General features: G+C 43.8%; 2 protein-coding genes across 4 annotated transcripts in view; one reads left to right on the forward strand and one right to left on the reverse strand.

Moving 5' to 3' along the window:
* CDH23 (cadherin related 23) overlaps positions 1-26,965 on the forward strand; it is a 914,269-nt gene that overhangs the window by 669,984 nt on the left and 217,320 nt on the right. The gene's annotated exons all lie outside the window — the stretch shown is intronic.
* Positions 30-25,290, reverse strand: C6H10orf105 (chromosome 6 C10orf105 homolog). The gene is made up of 2 exons (XM_083146307.1): positions 25,134-25,290; positions 30-4,017 (listed from the first exon to the last, which is right to left on the reverse strand). Exon 2 carries the CDS (start codon positions 4,010-4,012, stop codon positions 3,578-3,580), a length of 435 nt encoding a protein of 144 aa, XP_083002433.1. The 5' UTR covers positions 4,013-4,017; positions 25,134-25,290; the 3' UTR covers positions 30-3,577.

Below are 26,965 nucleotides of genomic sequence, written 5' to 3' on the forward strand. Positions count from 1 at the left end.
GTTTAGAAAAAAAACTAATGGGGAAGATGGATAGAAACACATTTTTTTATTATTATTTTACTGACAATGTATTAAAGTAAACTGATTGTCGAACCTGTATATTTTTTGTGTTTATTTTTTTTTTTAACCACTAGATTCACTTCAGTACAGTATTAACATGCATTACATTATGCTTTACTGCCTCCCTGGTTTTATATCATGACAAAGAAAATATTTGCTTCCACTGGGTCTTAAAAACCCCAAAGGCTAGATATAATATTAAGATCACTATAGTATTAAATGCACCATAATGGAACTACTGAGGACGAAAGGGGTTTAGGAGTAACTATGTCAGGTGAGTTAAAGGCAGCTAAACAATGCAACAACGCGATGAGGAAGGCAAGTCAGACGCTCGGCTGCATAGGGAGAGGAATCGGTAGCAGGAATAAAGAAGTAATAATGCCACTGTATAGGTCACTGGTACACCCTCATCTGGAATACTGGCCATATCTCCAGAGGCCGTGGGGTTAATTCACTAAAGGTTGATTTTTGGGATGATGTTGATGAAATCAAATCAATCTCAATGGATGTTGGCTAAAATACTCCTTTACTGTCAGATTAATTTTTAGATTCATTTTTAAATATTAGTAAATGTATGTTTTAGCCCTGGAACCTGTAAGTCAAATATTCATTAAGGATGATTTCAAATTGACACAAAATTAACCAACATCGACCTTTAGTGAATATATCCCCATATGTCCGGAAGGATATAAATACATTAGAGACTGTACAAAGAAGGGCAACTACAATGGTGCATGGCCTACATCACAAAACGTACCAGGAAAGACTACGGACCGGATGTTTCAAGCTTCAAAAAATGATAAAGTGGAGAGTGATAATCAGCCAGCCAATCAGCTCCTAACTGCCATGTTACCGGCTGGGTTTGAGCTGATTGGCTGGTGGTTTATCACTTTTTGAAGCTTGATACATCTGGCCCTAAAAGAGCTTAACATGTATAGTTGGAAGCAGAAAAAGGAAAGGAGACACATGATAGAAACATTAAATGATAGCAAATATTTTATCAAGTTCCATATTTAACAAGGGAGACATTCTTAAGGAAGATAAATATTAGTACACGAGGACATGCACTGAAACTGGGTGGAGGTAGATTCAGGGGTAATTTGAGGAATAAAAGCCTTTCCATAAAGGGTTAAGGGCTAAGAGAGTAGAACATTTAAAACACACATGGGATAGACATAAGGATATCCTTTCAAAGAAATAAAGATCAAATATGGTTTTCCCATAAGCTTCAAATTGGGGCTACCTAGATGGGCCAAGTGGTTCTTATCTGCAGGCAAATTATATTTTTGCCAGGACCCTATTTGGTTTTGATCCCCTGTGCATTAGTTCCAACACAACTTTTTTGAGCTATCTGTTCTCTGATTAGCTTAGAGACGTTTTGCTATCTGTGCCATTAACATGTTGTACACTGGTCACAGGGAGGAAGTTGTAATGCAATCGGAATGGCTGTTGGAGTCCATCTTATTATACAACTAGGAAATATGTATTACTTGTTTATAACAAGAGAAATAAGATAATAATACCCCTTTTAGACATCCTACCTGGGAATTACCCGGCATTTTGACTGCTTTTTCATTTTCCCAGGTACAGCCTGCACCCTTTCCACTTACAGCAGCAAATTACCGGGTGAATCAGTTCTACCTGGTAATTTGCTGAACACCCCGAGGTTTTCTTATGTCTGAAAGGGTCAACCCAGGTCATAATTCCAGAGTCCTCAACCCAGGTAAAAAGAAAGGTCGGAGACCCGGTTTTAACACCCAAGTTGACCCTTTCAGACATACCGGAATCATTGGTTGATGCGCGTTCATGTACAAAAACCTGGGATTTTGGAGTATGTCTGAAAGTGAGACTTGGCTAGAGGGGAAAGGAGGGGGTGAAGAGGAGTCCAAGATATTAGTGTTGACTTATTTATACAGCATACTGGCTACATAATGTTTGACTTATATGTTAGACAACAAACATAAGTAGTTGTACTACAATCATGTTTTACATTGAATATTAGCAGTAGTGGAACTACCATGGAATTACACAGTTGCCCCTTACCAGCGTCCTCCACCCGCAGACATAGACAAAGTGAAGGGTTTGCATGGTTATAGTGCATCACTAAGCTTCTGTCTAACATTTTTGAGGCCTCATGATGCACTGTTCCGCCACTGTATAGGTACTACCAGATATGAGATCTGTTTCTTATATTTACCTAATAGCATGTTATTTATATACGGAGCACTAGAACTGCAAACTAGCACATGTACAGGCTGTTTGCAGCACTTACAGTATATAGCCATTAACTGTATATGCAAGATTATATCAGTCTGGCTCTTCTTAAACTGCGTATGAATGTAACATTTTGTAACAGGTGGTTTCTTTTTGCTATTATTGCTCACTACGTTGTATTGTTTCACTTGCATATCTGTAAGAGATACGGTTGCCATTAGTAATATAGTAAAACATCATACTGAAAGTCTTCAATAATTTAATTTTAAAGAACATATTTAATATGGTTTAATATTTCCCTTTTAAAAAATGATGTAAGAGCAAAACTTTAAAACAAAACATAATTATGCCAATAATTTTACATAACAAAAATAACATCAGAAAATTACAGAAAAAAAAACAAGTAAAAAAATACAAAAAAGAGATTATTTTAGGTAGTCTTAAATAAAGCAGTTGTGGTTCTTCCAATTAATTGTGTGTTTTTCTACCAAAATTGAAAATAGGTTTAATGCCCCCCGTCCACTAGTCAGATTTCACCTGTTTTTCTCAGGTTTAGATGGATCTGACAGACCCATCTCACGAAAAAAGACCAAATCTGTGCTCCCTCAGATCAGATGTGCGGCTGAGTCTCAGATCCATCTGATGAAAGAATCTGAGGTGCTGCATCAAAGATCCATCTGATCTGAAGCTGTCAGAGGTTTTACATAGAATTGACCAGCTGTATCTGACGTGAATAGAGTGAAAATTTAGCCCAGGGTCAAATCAGATATCTGGGAGAGTTCAAGGGAAATCGAGATTTGTAGCTTCAGATTTGTCTGCGAAGTGGATGAGGGGCTTTAGAATCACTTTGTGACATCCCCCAAATCCAGGAAAGGGCAAACTTCAACAATTCAGCTGGCGATAAACTAAGCTTCCAATACTTAATCACGATGATGGTAGTTCAACATTTTATGGGCTGATGATTGCCCTTCGCTACTAAAACTAATTTAAAGGCCCTGTACTTTCCCCCACTGTGAATATTCATGATCTGCAATTAGAGAAATATGGATGACTGTTTTTTTGATGCTACATAATTCCTCAATGAAGTGTTCTTTCAACAACTATGGTTTCTATGTGAACTGAAGGTAACTATTTGCTTTTAGAAACTAGTGAAACATCAGCGGGTGCATTGTAAACTTGCATGTAGGCTTAGCAGAATTCCAGCACTGCATATTGAATGTACTATGGTTCGGACACTGAATCTTGAGGATATACAATATCGGCAATCCTCGCTTTAGACTCGCTGTACACCAAAAACTTTCAATCACATTTTAGTGGATTCCATAAAAGACCAGTCTTGGTTGGTTGCAGCTAGTCTTGGGCAAGTTCTTTGGCACTGAGAGATTGGCCTGCTGCGTCTGAAGCTATTGATTGAATGCCTGAGCGAGCCCAGCCTTTTCCAGAGTCTTAGTTGGGGTTCACTTGTATCTTCCACGTGGTACGGCATAAATTCCCGTGGCCCATGTAAAGACTGGTCTAGGGCAGCAGGCTTGCATAATGTCACAAAAATTAGGCAGGTGGCAAGGAGTAGAAATATGCACACCAGCGAGATGATGATGGGTAATGGATCTGTAAAATCTAAGGGGATCTCGGTGGTGGTATTTATCAAAATATTCTCCATGGTAGTATTAAAAAGTACAATGATAGGGGTGCCCCCTAGTGTTTCATTATTGAACCTCTCTGCACTTTCATTGTTCATCTTGCCTGTAACAAAAAAAAAATGACATTACAATAAGTATTTTTTATACTATAATTTTCAACAAACTGTTCCTACAGTAACATTTCTTACCCCTCAACAGTTCAAGTTTTCCAGGTCACCCTGCAGGTGCACTCATTATTCACTGACACATTTTAAAAGATTACAGGTGGAGTTAATTATTTCACCAGTGATTCTGGACCTTATTCTGGTTCACTCGCAAAGGCAAATTCCTTCTCAGATGGACAAAACCATGTGCACTGCAGGTGGGGCAGATGTTACATGTACAGAGAGAATAAAATTTAGCTGAGTTATTTTATTTCTGTGCAGGGAAAATACTGGCTGCTTTATTTTTACACTGCAATATAGATCTCACATTGAAGTAAAACCCCACCCAAATCTAATTCTCTCTGCACATGTTACGTCTGTGCCTCCTGCAGTGAACATGGTTTTGTCCGTTTGAGAAGGAATTGGCCTTTGCGAGTGAACCAGAATAAGGGCCTCTGTGTGGAGACCTGGAAAATGTTAGGGGGTCCTGAGGACCGAGGTTGAGAACCACTGGTTTAGAGTGTTTGTGAAGTTTGTATTCAGCTTTATGGAGAAAATTGGTCTAGGTATTATTATTATTATTATTATTAGTATTATTATCATCCATAGGAATAGCATACAGCAAAAAACTATATACATTAAACTATTACAGAATATCTTACAAATAAATTACCAAATTTTACATGATACAAATCTACCAATTACATAGTAGGGAGAACTCTTGCATGTGAAAGCTTACATTCTAAACAGAATATGTATAATATTATTAGTAGGGTCATTATTGCACATTCAGCAAAAGATTGCTATACAGTAAATAAGGAGCAAGAGTGTAGAACAGAGCTGTGCGGTCCATTGGCTGAAAAGATTTCATAGATACGAGTTTGAAGTTTTAATGGCACAATTAAAGAATGGTAAGGCAATATGAAAGGGATACTGTCATTAGGTCTAAAGCAACTAGGTCGACACCACTAGGCTGACAGGCAACAAGGTTGACATCGGTTTAGGTCAACCTTGGATGAGATAAAATTGTGAGAGATAATGTACCAACCAATCAGCTTCTTAATGTCATTTTTCAAACACAGCCTGTAAAAGGTAGAAGATAAGTAGTAGTGCATTATCTCACACACATAAATCAGACTCTGTGCACTGATAAATATCCCCCACATCTTCTAGTCAAGATTGAAACTTACCCATTTTGTTGGTGGAACAGCAGGGCTAGTTGTACCATAAACTGGGCTACGGTCCTTAAGGAGAGCAGCGGGCTGCATGGATTACTGAAACATTTTAGGGACTCACAGGTTGCTTGCTTAGAAATGAATTGCCAAGTTATGTCTTGTTCTATAGCACCTCAAGTGTCAGTATGTGTATATATACTGTATGCATAAATGCAGACAATCTCAGCAGGGAGTCTTCAAAAGGAATGTGAGAGGATTTGCATACATTAGGGAAAGGTGTAATGAGAAGCCAGTGTGGAAGTTCTTCAAATAATAAAGGTGTGATGCTGTTGTGATCTGAGGTCCTCTAGTAATTGAATTACAGGTATCTGTGGTCTTTTGTTTGGGAAAGTGATGCTTTCAAAGACAACTATTGCATAGTCTGCGTCTTCCTGAGAGTTTTGCTGTCTCAGTTTTTTTGTTTGGAGTTGTAAAAAGAAAAACTGCCATGTTTCAGAGCCAGTTAAATTGCTTTTCTAATGGCCTACACGCGGGGCAAATTCAGGGCATTTCATAAGCGATCTGACTAGGTGCTCGGCGATTAAGAACCAGCATACTTGATAAATCTAGTTAATCGCCTGACAGATCACTCAGCACACATCGCTGACACATCGCTGTGCAGTGCTGTGTGCTGAGCGGTCTGAGCGGTATGGTCCACCATCCTTAGTTAGATGCATAAAGATAGTCTGCAGCGGCAGTAACGCTAGTTAGACACCGGTGGCTGAGCGGCGGGACCATGGTCGATGGGCACATGTTCAATTGGACTTTTTCAGTAAAAAAATCCTAAGAAAGTCCCGTGGAACATGTGTCCGCCAACCATGGTCCCGCGAGTCAGCCGCCGGTGTCTAAATAGAGTTACCGCCGTTAATTATAAATAAAATAAGACATTTTAAAGTGTAAGATAAACAAAATGACTGTTATATTTAATATTCAATTCTATCTAAAATCCATACATAAAATATAACCTTCTAATACAGCGGTGTAGCTAAGTTTAGCAGCAGACAGTTTCAGAGAACTGTGTGCTATATGGGGGCGGCCATTTTGTGGTGGTCCTCAGCAGAAGAACGGAGCCGCTGGGACCAGCGAAATAGGTAAGCCTGCGGGGGATTGGGGGGAGGTGTAACTATAGCACCGCAGCCCCCGGCGCCCCCATATGCACAGCCCCCCCCCCCGCGGTGGCGGGGGCTGCGGTGCTATAGTTACGCCAGTTTTCTAATAGATGAACTATTACATCTGAGAGAGAAACCATACTATCCTACTGCACATTGGGGGGCGGGGACAGAGCTTGTTGTAAAGAAGCTCCGCCCCCATCACAGGCAAATGCCATTAATTTGCTGGTTTACATTGAGGAGCCAGGGCTAAAATGACGCAAAGTGAAACGATTTGTCATTTTGTCCCATCCCCTAAACGGAGACCTGTGATTGCTGTTATTTGGTGGTGGGCATGTCCGTGGACATGCAGGAGGCTTGCCCACCTTCCCACTACATCAGGAGTGTCACCTGATTTTCATGAGCCTCACAGTGGGCTAGATGTTCTAAGCTTCAAAAAGTGATTGAGTGGAGAATGATAAATTACCAGCCATTCAGATCCTAATGTTACAGGCTGGGTTTGAAAAGCGACAATTAGGTGCTGAATGGCTGGTAGTTTATTACTCTTCACTTTTTGGAGTTTAGTACATCTGTCCCAGTATGAGTAGAGTATTTTAAAATATATGCTTGCAATCCCTACTGCCAGCAGATTTAATAAAGGCTAAAGCAAATATCACTGTTCAGAAATTCCCAGCAGTAACCAATGTTAGAACATTGCAGAGGAGTCCATAAATGAATGGGCTTGACTCAGAGGTGGATGCTGCTGCACCAACATTTGTGTCTGCTGGTGGAGTCGCAGGAGGGATAAATGCTGTAAATGCTACTTTCATTCCCATGGTTTGTGCAAACAATTATATGCCCCCCTTCTTCCTCTCTGCATTCTGTAACACCATTATTGATTTTAATATCGCCACCATCATCACTTGCTCCAGCCCTCTGGCAGGTGCAGTTTGACCTCTGTGAAAACAGCTATACAGTACATCCAGGGCCGGCGCCACCACTAGGCAGCTCCAGGCATTTGCCTAGGGCACCGGCCACTGGAGGGCGGTAGTTTGGAGCAGGTGTTCCCCTTCCTGGATGGAGGTGAGTGGGGTTGTCGTTGTCCCTCGATCCCCCGTTCCCCCTCCCCTGGCTAACAAACACCAACCCCCCCCCCTCCAGTGGAATGTCATGGTGGCATGCCACTGCAATGCCCGACACCCCCCTCCCTTGTAGAGAGAGCGCGGCGTGGAGCGGGCGGCCACCTGCCGCCGTAATGCCTGGCACCCCCCCCCCCTCCACTGTAGAGATAGCGCGGCGTGGAGCGTACGACCTCCTGCCGCGGCAATGCCCGGCACCCCCCCTCCCTTGTAGAGAGAGAGCGGCGTGGAGCGGGCGGCCACCTGCCGCCGTAATGCCTGGCACCCCCCCTCCCCTGTAGAGATAGCGCGGCTTGGAGCGTACGACCTCCTGCCGCGGCAATGCCCAGCACCCCCACTCCCCTGTAGAGAGAGCACGGCGTGGAGCGGACGGCCTCCTGCCGCCGTACATTTAAATAACTGTTTATAATAAATACATTCATTAACAACAACACTGTGGGTGAAATTTACTAAGATGTGAAATACACTTCACAGGTCATGTTGTTATGGGCAACCAATCACATCCTGTCTACTTTCTTCTAGGGTGATAAATAAGTAAGAAAAAGATTGTGATTGGTTGCCCATAGCAACATGACCTGTGAAGTGTATTTCACATCTTAGTAAATTTCACCCTGTGGGTGAAATGTAATAGGATGAGAGATTCAGAAAGGGAGAGATTTGGTAATAAATCTCCAGGCTTTTTAAAGCGGCAATCATTTACGCATCAAGATTAAACTGGCTTTGCAGTGTAAATGATTGCCATTTTAAAAAAAAACTGGAGAATTCTTACCAAATCTCTCACTTTCTGATTCTCTCATCCTATTACATTTCCCCCTGTGTCTGACTCAGAATCAGGCCCATTATGTGCTGATATTCATGATTTCATCACAGCAATGAGTGGCAAGTAAGCTCCATAGCGAGGGACAGTTTTGCATTATACAATGTGGTTCATCAGATCTGTTTGTGTGTTTTTTTTATTAGATTTGTATTACAGTGTTATATATGAATGGATTACTGATTAGTTTGTGTGCTATATTATTATGCATAGCTGATGCGTTTTGTAGTGATTGCATTTGTTTTGCTATTTTGTATCTATTGATGTGTAATGGATGACTAATGCTGTGGTCAACGTTGCTCATGGAATGAGCAGGTCATTGTCAGTCACTAAGAGGGCATTTTTAATTTAACTTGGTGCAACTTACTGGAGGGAATAACAATATATTCCCCAAATGAGTGACATAACCGACATTGGAGAGAGACACAATATAACCAACCAGCTGCTAGCTGTCATCTTTCAAACATATCCTGTAATGTGACAGTTAGGAGCTGATTGACTGGCACTTTGTCTCATAACTTTATCTTTCTCTTATGGCACCCATCCACTAGGGCGATGTACATGCAATTTGGGCAATTTATATGCAGTTTCAGCGATAGATTGCATGTACAGTGCCCAGATTACATGTACGTTACATGACAAGAGGTGCGATGCAATGTGCCTTCCTCCTCCCACGCAGCAGCAGGAGACGGAGGAGACACACAAGCAAAAGTCTCCTCTGTCCTCCCTCTACCCGCCCGGCAGCAGCAGAAGGAGAAAGAGGAGACACACAAGCAGAAGCCTCCTCCCACCTCACAGCAGGAGACGTATCTGCATACTTAAGTGGGCATATTGTACACACTACTGTCCACCAATGTATATTAAAATCACTACGCTGCCCACCAATGTTGTATTAAATCACACTGTCCATAAATGTACATAGGCGAATCTAGGGGGTGGTCCGGGGGTGCACCGGACCACCCATTAGACTACCCGGCGTCTGTACCTTATTTAATCTTTATTCTGACCGCCGCTGCCCGGATTTTATACATAAAACATGGCCACTGGACTCTGGAAAAGATTACAGCGTTTTTTTTTTTTTTTTATAAAAGCCATTGCAGGCTGCAAAATGCCCCATGTTAAGCCACACCCCTGAAATGAGGCCACACCCCTTTTTGCACGCAGCTTTGCCGCGCGCAAAACCATTATATATAGTCTGGGACCACCCATTAGCCTATTTCTAGATTCGCCTATGGGAGCCAGGCTCACCAGCTGCCACACCACGCTGGCAAATGTGGTGTGCGTTCGTCGGAGATGCTCACTTGCCCCATTCCCGGCAATGTACACACGAGCGTCCGAGATGCTCCAGCGTCCACATGCGCTGGCATGCCAACTGCCAGATTACGGATATCTGGCGCGCCAGCGGAGCCAATGACAACGGCTCCATTTGTATATACTGCGTTTTCTGGGGCACCCAGTTGTCAGTCATCTTGAGGCTTAGTTCACATGTGCATAGCATACTGCAGACATGTTTAGCCGTTCGGTAATCGACCGGGCTACGAATTTGCAGCCCTACTGATTTCTGAATGGCCGTGCATGCGCATGAGATACGCTGTGCGCATGCACAAGCTGCCCATACAAACAAAGCCACAAGATGTCTGACAGCCGGCAGCCGTTAGTGGGTGGCAGGCCAGCATTTTCTAGGAGTGCCCCAGAACACACAGTATATCCATTGGTGGACAGTGTGATACAATAGTATGATTTGGGCCAATAGATTGGGCCAAGAAATTGTTCCAAATTGGATGTGTTTCATGTCCCATTCGGGTCTGATGTGTGATCCCATGTGCATCGGACCTGAGCCGGAGGTCGGACCACCGACTCCAGCCCCCTCCGGGGGGCGCGCGCGCATGCAATGTATAGTATGTACATGATCAGCGGCGTAGCTTTGTTTGGGGCGCCCCCCCACCGTTAATGGGGGGGCGCCCCCCCCCATCCGCCCATGCCCCCCATTGCCGCATGCTTATCTGTCCGCGCGTCCCGGCTCCCCTCCTGGCTTCAATTAATTCTATGCAGACGGACCACGATAAAATGGCCGCCCCCATACCGCAGACAGTTTCAGAGAACAGTCTGCTTTATGGGGTGGCCATTTTATCGTGGTCCGTCTCCATAGCATTGATTGAAGCCAGGAGGGGAGCCGGGACGCACGGACAGGTAAGCCTGCGGGGGATGGGGGGCAGGGGGATTACTATAGCACCGCAGCCCCCCTGGCGCCCCCATATGCACAGCGCCCCCCCCGCGACCGCCGGGGCTACCGTGCTATAGTTACGCCAGTGATCACTGGGTAGGTCAGGGGGCCGGATTGCCATACACTGCTGCGGTGCTCACAGTAGTGTATGAGCACCTTATATCTGCCCCATTGGGAGAGTAGCTAAATGCCTCTTCTACCCTAGCCTGTAACCCCCCCCCCCCCCCTCCAGCACCCTGTATTGCAGTGGTTCCCAAACTGTGTGCCGTGGCACCCTGGGGTGCCCTGAGTTGGTACTCCATGTCCATTAAACATTATTTATGACTGATGTAATAGGCAAAATGTGAACAAACAGAAGTGAATCCTAGGGATGAGATATAGGCCAGTATTCAATGAGAAAAATTCGCTGTGATTTCTGGAGAGTTTGTGCTTTTCACGCGGTGGAGAGAGGTTTTTTTTCTCCAAAGGCGAGCCACCCTATTCAATGTGAAATATTCTCCGTCTTTCTAAGTGATTCTCGCCGTCTCTCTCCGTGTAGAAATTCTCCATCTTTTGATGGAGAGCAGGAATGTGAACTTTTAAACTAAAAGGGTGTTTTTTTTAATTTTGGTGTAAAAAAATCAGGTTTTTTTTTCTGTGAAGGGCCATGTTATTTTTATTCATGTGCCTATAGCACATGAATATATATTTAATTAAAAAAAAAATATTTTTTTACAATTTTTTTTTTTTTTTTTTTTTTACACAGTGCAGCCAGCAGGGGGCCGGAGCGCTCGAGCCGCTCATTAGATATTCATATATTCACTGCACCCGAAGCACGTTCGGGTACAGTGAATACTGGGTCCCCCGCTGGCTATAGGGGGGGCAGCCTGTGCTGCCTGGGTCCCGGGGAGCCCTGCTCCCCTCCCCATATCCCCTGCAGCAGCCAAGAGAGACTTTAATCTCTCTTGGCTGCTACGTCCCCCGGCTCCCTGACAGCTCCCTGCCGCGGACGCTCGTCCGCTGCAGGGGTTAAGACTCGCCGCGAGTGGCGGCGAGTCTTTAACACGTTGAATAGTGGGAGCAGGAGGCTCCGGAACACGGAGAGTGCATGGCGAGAGAAAAAATCTCTCGCCATGCACGGAGAACATTTCTCATTGAATACTGGCCATAAACACAATATTTTTATTTTATTTTATAAATGAGAAAAGTTTTTTTTAGGGGTGCCATGAAAAAATTCTGATACTCAGGGGTGCCTTGATTCAAAAAAATGTGGGAACCACTGCTGTATTTTATGGTGCAATTATGCAGTGGATAAATTGGATTCAGTACTGAATCCCGGCAGTCGGGATCCCGGCATTCAGAATCCTGACGCCGAAATACCGACAAGGGGGGGACTTGGATCGCCCCCCCCCCTTGCGGGCTCGCTGCGCTCGCCACGCAGCGGGCCCGGTGCCTCGCTGCGCTCGGCACACTAATTTATTCTCCCTCCGGGGGTGTCGTGGACACCCCCAGAGGGAGAATGTGTCGGGATTTCGGCGGTCGGGATTTCGGCGGTCGGGATTCCGGCGTCGGGATTCTGAACGCTGGAATCCTGACCGCCGGGATTTTAACTGCATCCCGATAAATTGCATGCAATATTTCTTATGTGAAAGAAGCACTCACGTAGAAAACCTGACAGGCAGAACTCCCGGGAAGCTGCAGGGGAGTTCAAGGGAAATCTGATACAATTACAAGCCTCAGATAAATTGCCCTAGTGTATGATCACCTTTAAGCTGGGAACATAGTGGAGCGATTTTGGGCTGATTTACCATTTGGTAACAACAAATCGCCTACAGTGTATACGGATGATTGTGCACTCCCATGGTCACTAGCAAAGGGCACTAAAGTTCATGTGCTAGTGAGTCCCAACCTTTTTGAGCTGATTAAGTCCTTATCATGATCATATTGTCCCTCATAAGGGTGAGGTATAACTTACCAACAGTTGGGATTTCGACGGTTGTTTCTGCGACATTGGAATCCCAACTGTCAGGAGCCCGACAGGGGGGTGAGCGCATTGAAGCCACGTGCGAGCACTCGCCACCTTTTCTATTCTCCCTCTATGGGGGTTGTGGACCCCCCACTAGGGGGTCAGAATACCAATGCGGGCATCCTGAACGAGGGAATCTTGACAGAGGTCAGATAAGTATACTTACCCTCCCCTCCTAACCCTTCCTTCTAGTAGCCTATCACTCACCCTCTCTCCTCACAGACTAACCCTCCCCGCTAGTGCCTAAACCTAACACCCATGCCCTGCTGCCTAATCCAAACCACCGGGGTCGCAGCCTGATGCTAACCCCGCCTTCTAAGTGCCTAAACCCCCTCCACCCTGCTGCCTAACCCTCACCGTTCCCCCTGAAGCCTAAGTTCCCCCACAAGTGCCTAAACATAACTCCCCCTTTCCCAGCCTGACCCTAACCATCCCCGCATACTTACTGATTGGGATGCTGGCTGTCGTCGGGACTCCAGTATCAACATCCTTATCCTTTCATAGTACCTGCACTGGTATTTTGATGGCAGTTGGAAAAGCAGCATCGGTATGCTGAATGGCGACATCCTGACCGCCGGGAGGCTGACTGACTGTATCCCGGTGATGTGTATGCAAAAAAAAAACACTGAGTGGTATAAGCATCTCACTAACAGAGAGACAGCTAGCTGGGAGAGGTAAGCCTGTCTCTCTGTGTAGCTGAACAAGCCCAACACAACATCAGACCTTCTAGCATTGGCCAGAAGTGCCAAATGGCCAGTCCACCCTGCCACACACCCAGGGACCATTGCACAAAAATATACAAATGTAGCAGCATCACTGTCCATTGCATTTCAACTAATTCCTCATTGCGAATGTTATCGTGAGATTGTTGTGGAACATGCACAGTGCGAATTGCATGCGCAGTGGCAATAAATCGCTCCACTGCATACAAAAACAACATTGTATACAGGTCCACAGAACTATACAGGGTTGTCGACTTTTACAGTCTCCTCTCTGGGAGACCCTGGAGAGGAGACTGTCAGCAACACCTCTGGAGGCGGGGCCTGATGGATACATCATTAAACCCTGCCCCGTGTAATGCAAATCCCAGAATTTGCGGGTCTCCGAGGAGGGGGCGGGGCTAAATAGAAGCGGTTTGCATATTTAGCCCGCTTCACAAAAAACCCTGCTGATTGAAGCAATTTAAAACTCTGCCACCGGGGAAATGCGGGGGTCCGCCGGTATCCGGGAGGGTTGCCCACCTTTCCCGAAGGCAGGGACCCGATTTTCAGGAGCCACCCCGCCATTCCCGGAGGGTAGGCAACCCTGAAACTATAACTCCTTTATCCACTGCCTGCGGTGGAAAAGAAGGCGACTGTATTTTATCAACAGCTGAAAAAGACTTTGTTGGGTTCTTGTCTGAAAGATGCAACAAGCAAATGACTTGTTAATAATGTGAGACGTTAGTGTCTTCAAGCAGAAGGCTTCAATACAGTATTGCTATGTGTATACAGAGATTGTTCAGTGGGTCCACTGATCTGAATTGTGAATGTGCTACATTGCATGTCACTGGCATCGCTCATTTTACTTTTTCTTTCTTTTAATGGCACTCAACTGTTGGGTTTCTAACAGGCCTTTTGCACACACAAATCAAAGCATTGATTTCTCCATGAATAAACAGAACAATGTGCTTTGACAAAGCAAAATGTAGAAAATCAATTCCAAGTTGGGGCAGTCTTGGAATGACAAACTGAATTTGGCTTCGTTCTATCCTCAAAATACCGATCACTAACACAGTTGAAATTGATTTTTTTTTTAAATATTCTCTCTGCAAAGCTAAGGAGAATATTATGCTATATCATGTAATATGTATCAGCAGCAAGGGTTTATGTGCAGGTTAGGGGTGTGGGTACTGATTTAGGAACATTGGATGGGCCTGGTTGTTTATAGAGAGATATTGGTAACTGTGTATTAGGGCTACATATGTCCAAACTATGGCCCTACAGCTGTTGTGAGACTACAAGTCCCATCATGCCATGCCACAGTTTTGCTATTAGGGAATGCTAAAACTATGGCAAGGCATGCTGGGATGTGTAGTTTAACAACAGCTGGAGGGCCACAGTTTGGACATGCCTGGCCTAAGCCATGTAGGTGTGTACACACTCAACCCTATCAGCATTCAGCACCAATGTCTCCATAAATACCTACAATAATATAAAAGAGAGCCTATTTTTCTGTACCCTGCTATGCTGATTGGTACAGGTAGGAGGTGTTTTCCATATGTGATAAAGCGAATGGGTGTACCCAAGACCTGATTAAGAAAGGTGTGTGTGTTTGGAGGGGAAAGGGCATACTAGCCTATTCTCTTGGATCTGCTAGGATGCTCACGAAAATCGGGTGGCACTCCCAGCACCTCTGCAAGGTAATCAGCCATTTTTTGGGAGGCAAATGACTCAAATAATGCAGAACTACATCATTGTAGATCCCTGTGTACCACTTTACAATTCTGGTAACCTGGGCATTGATTGGTAGGGTGGGGAACAGAACTCCTGATAAAGCCAAGCCCCTGTTTTGCAGACCTAACTGCTCCCTACCACATGGGGCAACCAGAAATTTAGTCAGAATGATGCAGGGGACACTTTACCCCTGGTTTCCTCCTCACTGGAGCACACATATCTCAAGCTCTCCCTCTTGTACAGCAGCAGAACTACATAGTGGCATGTGCTCTGCTTGTACAGCAGAAGATGTAAGAACCAGGGAGCCATAATGTGAGCAGGTAAGTGTGCAGTGCACAGGAGTTTCAGGCGTCATGAGCTGCTAGTGGGGCTTCATGACCAGAGGATTGAGAGGACTTTTGGGAGAGATGTAAGTGACCGAGAGACCCCCCTTGCCCCCTTCCCTTCCATATACAGCAGGCTAGATTGATGTGTCTTGGTTCTTGCTCTATTATCTGATGAGAATGTTTGGGACTGTTCTAGTGTACAAGTAATACAGAGGTTGCTGCTGTTTTTGTATGTTAAAAGATAGATGATAGAAAGTATTTTTTAAATACCTGTGTATAACAAATAGTTCTCTCATAATTACGAGTAGAGGTAAACAGTACTCAGGCATTAGTAAACTATCAGTTTTAATCTAATAAACACCAATGTTTATTGTATACCTGTGTGTGTGTGTGTGTGTATATATATATATATATATATATATATATATATATACAGTAGGAGCAAGTTTCATCTTTGCTTCTTTGTCCATGGCTATTCTTGTTCTCAGCTGCAATACAATACGTATTGCAGCTGAGAACAATAGAATAGCCATGGAGTCCAAATCCAAAAGCTGCTAGTTTGACAGCGAAATTGGACTCCACCACCGGCTCATTCTTCTGACCACCACATCCCAGTGTTGTGGGAGCCCCGGGCTTGTTACACCTGGAGATACCCGTCGCATTCTGGTGAGGTTCCTGGCCTCCAGCAGCACCCAGGATTTCCAAATAAGGGGGTTATTCTGATTCACTCGGAAAGGCACAATCTTGTGCCTTTCCGAGTGTACTTGTGTATTATTACGGCGCCCATCGCCTCGCATCGCATACCACTAATTAAGGAATGCGTTGGCATGCGATGGGACCCGGTTTGAGCCTTTCCCCAGGATGAGTGTACAATTTTAATATTGTGGTGCATCGCATGCCATTATAATGGCATGCGATGCGACGCGATTTCCATGTTAAATGCCCACCCAGACCCGATTTTTAATTGTATCCCCACCCTGATGGGTAATGACAATGTTAAATTCCCCCCCCATTGTTAACCCCACCCCACTATCAACGCTAACCCGAAGCAAAGCGAGCCCGCGAGGGGCGGCGGTACGCGTCCTAATACTTCACAAGTATTATGCTTCCCCTCGGGGGGCTCGGGGGCTCACTGCGCTCACCACACTATATAAAATCAACTCCACGCCGACGTGCTCCTGCGACCAGCTAATTACCTCTGTGGGACCACTGGCAGAGGTTCCCTTTCATCAGTGACCATCTCTGGTCGCTGATGAAAAGGAGAAACTGAGCAATATATAGCTCAGCCATATATTTCTAGCAATATATGGCTGAGCAATATATCTCCCCCATGTGTACGGGCTTTACTCTCTCTGCACATGTTACATCAGCCCCACCTGCAGTGCACATGGTTTTGTCCATTAGAGAGTGATTGTGCCTTTCCGAGTGAATCAGAATAACCCCCTAAATCTGGACCACTTGGGGCTACTGCTTTGGTTCAGTGCAGGTCATCCATCGACCTAATGGGTTGTAAACACCAATGCACATGGTCTATCTTTATCTTGATTTCTGCTGTTTTATTGTTATCTTTTATTGTGTTATTCAATTAACTTTCAAATTGATTCACTCATTAAGACGAGTCCGGCGCAGCTATTTCTTTTTTTTATGTACCTTTGTTATAGAAGGAGCTGACTACTCCTTTCCAGCAGCTGCTTTGAGGCAGCATCTCTTGACCAGCGCTCTACAATTAATGCCCTTTCTATTTGTATTTTAGTAGAGAACCTATTTATTGGATAATAATCCGTAGGAATCTATCCTATTTTATATACAGCCACTGCAGCAATAAAACATTGTACAATGTAAACAATTATGTTGAGACTCCTGTTGACAGTGAAGGCGTGTGCTTCTAAAAAGGAGCGTGGCCTCTGCAAAAAGGGACGTAGCTTGATTTCAAGTCACGCACCCCTTTTTCATTGCTATGGGGGTATGCCCAGCGCTCTCGGAGCTGCTGGCGTGCCCCAGGTCGCTCTGTCTCACATGAATAGTCTATGTGCACATGCACACAGGGGGTCTCCCAACTGTCCCCCCAACAGGGACAATGCTACCTTTAAAAATGAAAAAAAAAAGAAAGAAAGTCACTTTTTATTTTTATTAATAATTTTAATTTATCACCCTGGCAGGTGAACAATATTCTGCTTTCTTGCTATACAAAGTCATAAGGGTTGTGTGTGACACTGCAAACCCTGTTCTGCACCTCAGAGCATTTACAAAAGCTTCAGCTTGTGTACATATAAAAGTATTTAGTAGATGTATGACATGAACTCACCATTGGGTATCCTTATGCCCGACACTTTAAAAACTTCAACCATAACTTAACTCTAACTTAACTAATACCAGTGGCGTGCAGTGGGGTGAGGCACATCCTTTCCTGTCATACTAACGTATACCCTGGAGTTTTGAGTTTATAAATTATGACAAAAATACAAAGGCTATATTAAAAAAATCTTATTTTTATTATTCTAATAATTTTTATAGTCAAAACTCTGGAGTAAAAAGTCTATAGTAGGTGAGGCAGTGCCTCACCTGGGTACCTTTTCTGCACATCTCTTATCAAAACTCAGCAAATCTCCAGCAGTATATACTGCTGCATTTACTGTACCCCATGGCTCATAAATTGTGTGCAAATTTGACTCTGGTACTTGCCAGGGAGACCTAATCTATTTACCTCAATGCATGTCCCTGACTAATACTTAACACTAAAATAATGACACGGACACTGTGCTGGCAAACTTGAATGTCAAATTTATTTTTGACAACTTATTAAAGACTATCAAAATGGTGGTGGCACCAAAGAACGGTCAAGATAGGAAAGTGGGGGTAAGCATCACCATACCATCCATACACCGCTGGTGTTGATCCCTCTCCCAGCACCACCACTCTTGCAGATGGTGCGGCCATCCCCCATGCAGAAGCATGGCCCATGACAATCGATGCCAGGGAGAGTGCATCCACTATACAAACTCACACAACTACACAAGATGACCATTCTTTACCGCCACCGAAGAAGAAGAAATAGGGATGGGAAGGAGGGGATTCGGAAGCAAAAGAGGAAGCTTCCTATATCACATGCCCCTTTCTATCCTGTCTACTCCTCCATGAACCCCTGATTGGCTCCCCTATCTCATTTACATATGACCTAATCAACTAACTTAAGTGTCAGCATGTCAGCACTCCTAGGTGGTTCATGTCTCCTCATTGCTTATTCAGCATTCAGAGTTTCTTTTTCTGAGTACCGCAACTGTTTTTGCAATGTGGAAATTTTTCTATTTATATTTGTTTAAAAATGTCTACTGATTTTTATTTTATTTTAATCAATGATTATTTTTTGACATGTGCTATTAATCCTTCACATAGGTGATTCAAAGAGAGGTCAATAATCCTTTGCTCTTTTGATAAATTGGCCCCTAGGAGCAGATGATTATTTTAATATTGCTTAATAAAGACTTTGAACTAGTAATAGCCCTCATGTGCGGGGTTTGGATTGAATGGTCCACAGTGTCTAGGTAGACAGTCATTACAACAAAAGGCCGATACAGGGAACAGGTTGGTGTCAAAAGGTCCACATGGAAAAGGTCCACATGAGTTTTTCATGTATTTGTGTCAATATCAACACCTGTTGGCATGGACGTCCAATTAGGATAGCGAGTTTGCTGGACACACTTTACAGTTCCCAAATGTAGCCCACGTGGATGGTGAAGTATAAATATGTCCCAAAAAATTGTAAAAATTAAAATGAAAAAACTCATGTTGACCTTTGCATGTGTTGAACATGCTGACCTTTTACTTTTTGACCATTTGCCTATTGCATGTTGGCCTATTGTCAATATTGATTTAGTGCATGTTGACCATTGGTATTGATGTACCGACTGTCGACTTAGACACTAGATCTTTCGACTGCTTTGCCATGTGAAGTAATGATATCTGGTGACTGAGCTTGCAGTATGTAACCAAGATGTCAGTTGTTGAAAGCCGCTCATATCTGTTTATGATAATAATTGTCCCTTTTTCCATTGCTACAACAACCCGGGTCACGCCTCAGTGGAAAAGAGTCCCTAAAACAAACCTGGGACTGATGACCTGTAAATCTGACCCAGGTAATGGAGTAGGTTAAATGTGTGACCTGGGTCCCATTAAAAGCATAGAGAAAGCCAGATCCCTGGTACTTGGTGATGTGAGCACAGAAAGGGGACGACCCGTTATTGCAGAGTTTAGAAACTCTTGAAAAATAGACCTCATACACAATGGGGGTTATTTTGGTTGATTCGCTCAGTTGCGAATTCGCAGCCTTGAGAGTGAACCAGAACCCACCCTGCGAATGTTGAAACGTCCATTTGCAGCCTGTGGTCGCCGACCATTGAATGATGGTCGCCGACCATTGAATGATATGGAACAGGCACGCATATCTAAGTGACTCTCAGGTCACTTACATTTGCGTGCACCCTCAGGAGGAAGTGGGCGGGCATCTAACATCAGGTGATGTCAGCTGCCCGCCCCCGGTACCCACGTCACGGCCCGATTACCATGGGAGCGACCAGGATTTACATAGGAATGCCCATGAAACGCTGGACGTTCCCATGGGGGTGGCTACCAGCCCATGCCCCACACCCCCTGGCTGCAGCTTTGTGTGCAGTTCGCCCTGGCCGCACACACACCCGGCGTGTATGCATACGCCAAACATCTGTCCCTGTGTGAACGAAAGCTGCCTGTGAATGGAGCAGAATAAGGTCCAATGTACTTGATCAGCATCTTATGCTGTCATAGGCTGCATTTACTGAAGCATAGTGAAGAATCACATTGTTTCACTCCTGTTTTGAGAATCACGAAAAGGTAGTATTTTTTTTATATTTTTTATATATCATATATCTTTATATTTTATATACATTGATTTGAATATCTATGATGTTTAATTAAAACTGTTTTGTCAAAGGTCATCCAATCTAATATCAATTTTTCATTGATTTTCATTACTGTGCGCTGCTTATTTACCTTTTCTCCTATGTGGAGAAGGAAGTTAATTTAGAAAATTGTTGGAAAACTAAAGTAGTGCGCCATCTGCTGGCATGATATCAATTAGCAGCCAGGTAATCACAGAACAGGCTTTAGCTTTGGTAGGGGAAATTTAATGTTAAGGTATGCAATCAAATTTGTTTACTGCTACTTAATTCACCTAAAGGTCTGTATGTACCACAGAAAGGACATTTTAGCAGTTAGCAGTTAGCTGAGACATGTAAAACAACCCTGCACTTAAATGCTTAGTGAAAGCTGGGATTTATGGGCTATTCTGTCTGAAAGTGGCAGTACTTGGTTATTGGATAAGTGACTTGGTCGTCACTGACAATAGGGTTTATATGAAGATAGTTGACACATGAAAAAATCGACATGAGTTTAAGTTTTTGTGTCAATGTTAATATCTGTCGACATGGATCCCCAATTAGTATAGAGACAGTACCCTATCGGAATCCACGTGGAAAAGTAAAAAAGATGAAAAGAAAACCCTGAAAAATGAATGTCGACTTTTTCATGTGTCGATTTTGTGTCATTGTTGACCTATTACAGTCAATCTATTGACTGTCGACCTACAGTGGATACCACTTGGACATTACTTGCTGCTTTCAGTTCTATTGTGCCACTTTTGTTTATGCTATCCTGTTCTATATTTCTTTATTTGTCCTGGTCACTTATGCAGCTGAAAGTCATTATAGATTCAACCCTTGTATGCAGGGTATGACTAAGGGTTCCGGTTGCCCTAGGCTAATACAGAAGTGGCCGCCCCAGACCCCACCCTTGCCCACCAACAATTTAGTCAATCATATTCAGCTAAAAATATTTAACAGACTTGGGCCTCTATTCATATGGCAACTTACCACCCTAGCAGTGCTGGCAATGATGGCAGTGGCATCAATCACAGCCTTGGCAGTGGAGTCAGGATCCCCTCTTTCCGGCATCTCTACCTTGGTGATGCCGGCAATCCCACAGTGCCCCGGGGGGGGGGGGATCTCACAAAACCCTGCTTGGACCAAACTGTAGCAGTGAAGGGTAGTGATCCCATCCCCGTGCAATCTATTGTGCCAGGGCTGCACTCCAGGCCCAGGATCATAGCATTAACTATTACTGTATATGATGAGCCCAATGACTGTTTAAGAAATACAGGACACAGCCTCTTGCCACATTCCCTTACATCTCTTGCTGGATGCATCACCGCTCTCACTAGCTTCTTGACCAATCAAAGTCCAGTGCCACCTCCCCCCACCGATGTCACTTGTCTTACATGACACAGGGGTAGATTTATGAAGCAGTGATAAGGGAGGAGAAGTGATAAAGTGCATGGTACTTTATCACTGGCCAAACAGCTTCTGACTGTTAAGTTATAGGCTGGGTTTAAATAGGAGCTGATTGGCCGGTGATAAATTAGCAGGCACTGTATCACTTCTCCTCCCTTATCACTGCTTCATAAATCTACCCCTCAGTCCCCTGTCATCTCCTTTCACAGCTTTCACTGCCTGCCTATCAGGACACAGCCCACACACACCTTTACAGCTCTCACTGGATTCCTGAAAGACTCAGCCCACACATCCACTCACAGCTTTCACTGGCTGCTTATCATGACACAGCCCACACATCCCCTCATAGTTCTTAATGGCTGATTATCATGACACAGCCCACACATCCCCTCACAGCTCTCACTGGCTTCCTACCAGGACACAGCCCACACATCCCCTCACAGCTCTCACTGGCTTCCTACCAGGACACATCCCACACATCCCTCACAGCCATATTCAAATATAATAGTTCTAACAATATATAATTCAGATTGGCGATCATTCTGTTTGCACTTAGGCATGATTCAGATATATATGCTAACCTGTTGGATAGTTCACATCTTTAATGATGGGGTGACTATGCATATGCACAGCCATGCCATGATTGACATGCTGGGGGGGGGGGGGGGGGCAGCAGTTTCTCGGGGGGAGGTAAATCTGAGTGGCTGCAGGCCGATTTTCTGGCCTCCAAAGTTGTCCGGAACCAGCCAGGCTGAGTAAGCTTCAGCTTACACAGCCTGGACGGACCGGCAACCATCACAACCGACAGAAGAGGTGGTGATCCACAGCAGCCTCTATTTACTTCAAGACACTTCCTGTTGCATTCACATTTTTGTGGATGCAATTGCAAAGATGCTTGTGTCCAACTGTGCTATTCCTTCCATCTCTGAATTACCTGATTATTCAGAAAAAAGGAAGGCAAAAGAGAACGTTTGAGTGATAACCTGGGGCAAAAAAGGAAACAGAAACTAGAGAGTGGGAGAGATGGAGGCAAGGAAAGGGGGTGGATGAAGAGTGACAGAAACAGGCTTGGGACATGTGGAGACCATGTAAATAATAAACAGCAACACTTGCCAACACAGCTAGCGACCGAGCTAATGTCAGGCCCAATATACTAGTATAGAATTATCTACTTTCTTTGTAAAGGTTACATAATGATTACACATAGGAGTGACACAATGTACAGTATGCTGCTGCAGGTGCCAAGTACATAACTGTATTAGCAATAGCAGATTAATGTTAAGGCCTGGTTAAGCTACATGTGCACCACTTTGACCCATTGGAAGCAGGAAAGCTGTGACACACAGATGAGATGTCACCCAGAGACCCCATAGTGATTACACCCATCAAATATTGCAACATGTTGCCCTCACCTCCTTGTAAGTGCCACATGGGACGCTAATTTCCAGTACATTACTTACCATTCAAGTCTATAGTTACACGTCTGTCCATTCCTAACAATAGATACATACAAGGAAATCTATACAGTTTGCTACAGTAATGCATTAAATGCACCTCCACAATCTTCAGTCTTTTGTTGTTATTTTGTTGAGGATATCTGTTTCATATTGTTGGAAAGAGTTAGGATAAAATAATACTGGTCAGAAATTTGATAGATTTGTAAACTGAAATACTGTATATTTATATACATATACTGTATATATATATATATATATATATATATATATATATATATATATATATATATATATATATATATATATAAAATAGATCCAGGATCCGGCACTCAGAAGAAAATATTCAAAATCACTTACTGATAACGAGGTGAGTAGTCAAATGCTGCGGTGCCATCCAAATTGAAAGTCCACATGGGGCCAACAAACAGAGAGGAGGAGGAAGGAGGCGGCACTCGTCAGGCTGAATAATAGGAGTCCCTCCTTCCTCCTCATATATATATATATATATATATATATATATATATATATATATATATATATATATATATATATATATATATATATATATATATATATATATATATATATATATATATATATATATATATATACAGAATGCTAACCATTGCACATCCGTGGGCAGTGCGGATGGTATAATGGTTAGCATTACTGCCTCAAAGCGCTGAGGTCATGAGTTTGATTCCCACCATGGCCCTAACTGTTTGTATATTGGCAGAGTTTGTATATTCTCCCCGTACTTGCATGGGTTTCCTCCGGGTACTCCGGTTTCCTCCCACAATCAAAAAATATACTTGTAGGTTAATTGGCTCCCAACAAATTAACCCTAGAATGTCTGTGTGTGCGTATACATGTGGTAGGGAATATTGATTGTAAGCTCCACCGGGGCAGGGAACAAAAATAACGTGGGGCGCTTGGGTGAGACAAGAATGAATAACAAATTTATTAAAAAACACATATACACAACATTACATACATATATGCACTCTAAAATACTACAGTGTCAATTGGACACTAATTATAACCACTGTATATGAGCACTGGTGAATTGCACCTTTCCCTTTTAGGGTAGGAAGGGAGTAAAGTTGAAATTAGTTTCAATCCATTGATCCTTTAGATACAATGTCCTTTCTCCTTTTTAGGATAAAAAAAGTTCACAAAGTTGAAAAAGGGGGCCGGTGTGTATACTTATTTAACTTCAACATTAGCGACTCACTTAGTAATGAAGTGGTAGTCTCAAAGTGGAGACAGGACTTCTGTTACTGGGATGGAAGTAACAGTGTCCGTCCTGTCACCAGCAGTATTTCTTACAGCTCCTTGGTGTGGGCAACGGTCAAGTTGGTACACAGGGGGATCTGTGTTGTACAGTAGCATCTGCTATCTCCGTATCGCTTGGCTGTCTCCAAGTCAGATGGTACGTGCAGCCGGCTGTGTCTCCCGGCAAGGAGACGGCACTTGCCGGGAGACACAGCTGCACGTACCTAAAAGGGAAAGGTGCAATTCACCAATGCTCATATACAGTGGTTATAATTAGTGTCCAATTGACACTGTAGTATTTTAGAGTGCATATATGTATGTAATGTTGTGTATATGTGTTTTTTAATAAATTTGTTATTCATTCTTGTCTCACCCAAGCGCCCCACGTTATTTTTGTTCTCTGTTGTTGTTTAGAGGCTGGCATTCCTCTAACGCGGTGGCTGCAGGGTGACAAGATACACCCCGCTGGTCCCTAGCGCCAAAGACTACCTTTTTGTTTCCACCGGGGCAGGGACTGATGTGAATGTTCAAATATATATATACACACACACACACACACACACATATACATATGGTATCCATGCCTCATATTATGAGTGGCGACCTCTCTGATAGGAAGGGTGAGATGCAGCAGAATCTCTATACTACTCTGTGGAATTCTGGTCTCTGCACCAATTCTTCTGCTACACTACAAGTGCATCTAATGTGCATTAAATAATGAACTCAACTGTAACAACACTACAAGTACAACGAGAGGGAGAAGAAACAAGTGTCCATACCTGACTGCAGGTTTTCTTTTATCCAGTGGCCGGTCCTCTCATGGTTCTGCTGGTCACTGCTGGATGCCTGTTTTTCTCAAACTTGGATGCACTTGCTGGGGGGGAGGATGGAAAGATAGAGGCAGCAAGAGGGAGGAGAGGGCAGAGGGTGATGCAGACAAAGGAGAGAAAGTAACGCATTTATGGAAGCAAACTGCAAATGCTACGTAAACATCTCTTTATCACTAATGCCAAGCATAATCACAGGAAGTATACAGCGTTAGGCCATAGACACATGTTACACATACATTATATCTTGTCATTTAATGATCTCTGCACTTGTTTCCCTTTATAAAGTTTCATGTTGTCTACCAAAAAGCTCATTTCCCCCCGTGGGATGTTTACATGGTACAGTCTGGTCGCTGGATTTTGTTCAGTGAATGCCAGTCTTCAGGTTGCTGTGAAGTTGAGATGGGCTTTGGAGGGGAGGAGGAGGGAGGGGTGGGGTGAAGGCTTTGTATGAAGACTCTCTTTATAGACTTCTCTCCAAGTAAATTTCCTTCCACACTTCCACATTTAATTTAATATTTCCAGTGTCAACACTTGGCCCTTAGCGCAATGGTAAGATGTGTACAATATGTCATTCTTTACTACAAGGGAGTTGTTTGCATACTGCAGCAACATTTTACTAAGTTATGTTCCTTCAGGTTCCAGTGAGACTGAAATGTTTATAGCATTATACAGTGGCCTAGCATAGCACCTGTTTAGGGCATGGATTCTGCAGCGTGAAGGCCACGCGTGTTTTTTTTTATAAATTTGCTAATAAAATCTAAACAGCGCTCACAAATCAATGAAACATGCCATAGGATCTTCCGCACGAACATCGGTCATCTGGGTAACCCTCCGATTACGCAGGAGGTTCAGCAAAAACACAGCCATTGTCTTGGTCAAACTCAGAAAAGGAGCAGATACACCCCAAATGGTGGCAGACTGTAACTCTCCTGCAAACACACAGATCAATAACCATAAGTAATGTTCTCATTCATTATTACACCTATACGTATACCATCTGCAGATAGCATTGGTCCCCGACCCTCAGTCTTTCACAGTGGTAGGGGAGCCAAATTGCACATGCATCTACACCGCAGTGTTCCTACAAAGAGGGGGTCGGTTGGGTGAGCCAGTGTTTACTGAATGGATGCCATGCGCATGTTCATGGCATCTAACTGGGCAGGGAGGGGGGCTGTGAGCTGCCCAAGTGCTCAGGGAGCGCTGGGTATGCCCCCCAAAAATTCTGAGAACAGGGGTTTGCGGGGCTATGCCACATACCCCCACCATTAGAGGCCACAGCACCCCCAGTGGCTCTGCACCCTCTGGCACAGCATGTCATAATTCTATGAAGTACAAAAGTGGGATGTATATCTGTGCATCCCCTTTTGCATGTACAGATCATTGAAAAATGGTACTCTACCTGTCACATGTGTGTAGTTGGAGATCTGCTGGGGGCGGGGCCAATTCTAAAAAATAATAATGTAAAATAAAAATACGGTACTTGTGGAGTATCACGGCTCCCATCGTATGCCATATGTAGTGGCATACGATGGTATACGATGCGATGCGATTTTTACCGATTTTTGATCATTTCTGGTCAAAAATCGTAGCGATCGCATCGGATGCCATACGATGGCATGCGATGCGATGCGATCGCACCCGATTTTGCACTGAAATGCATCAAAATGCATTGAAATGTGTAGTAAACTTGTGAAATGCCCCCAAATGCCATTTTTCATAGTGTACCACCCCCACTATCAATGTCAACCCGAAGCGTGGCGAGCGCAGCGGTACGCGTCCTA

The sequence above is a fragment of the Crinia signifera genome, chromosome 6 (genome assembly GCF_055691185.1).
Source record: "Crinia signifera chromosome 6, ASM5569118v1, whole genome shotgun sequence".
In the NCBI taxonomy this organism is placed as follows: Eukaryota; Metazoa; Chordata; class Amphibia; order Anura; family Myobatrachidae; genus Crinia; species Crinia signifera.

Coding starts and splice junctions, on each gene's coding strand:
- C6H10orf105 (XM_083146307.1), bottom strand. CDS start 4,012: ATGAACAATGAAAGTGCAGAGAGGTTCAATAATGAAACACTAGGGGGC.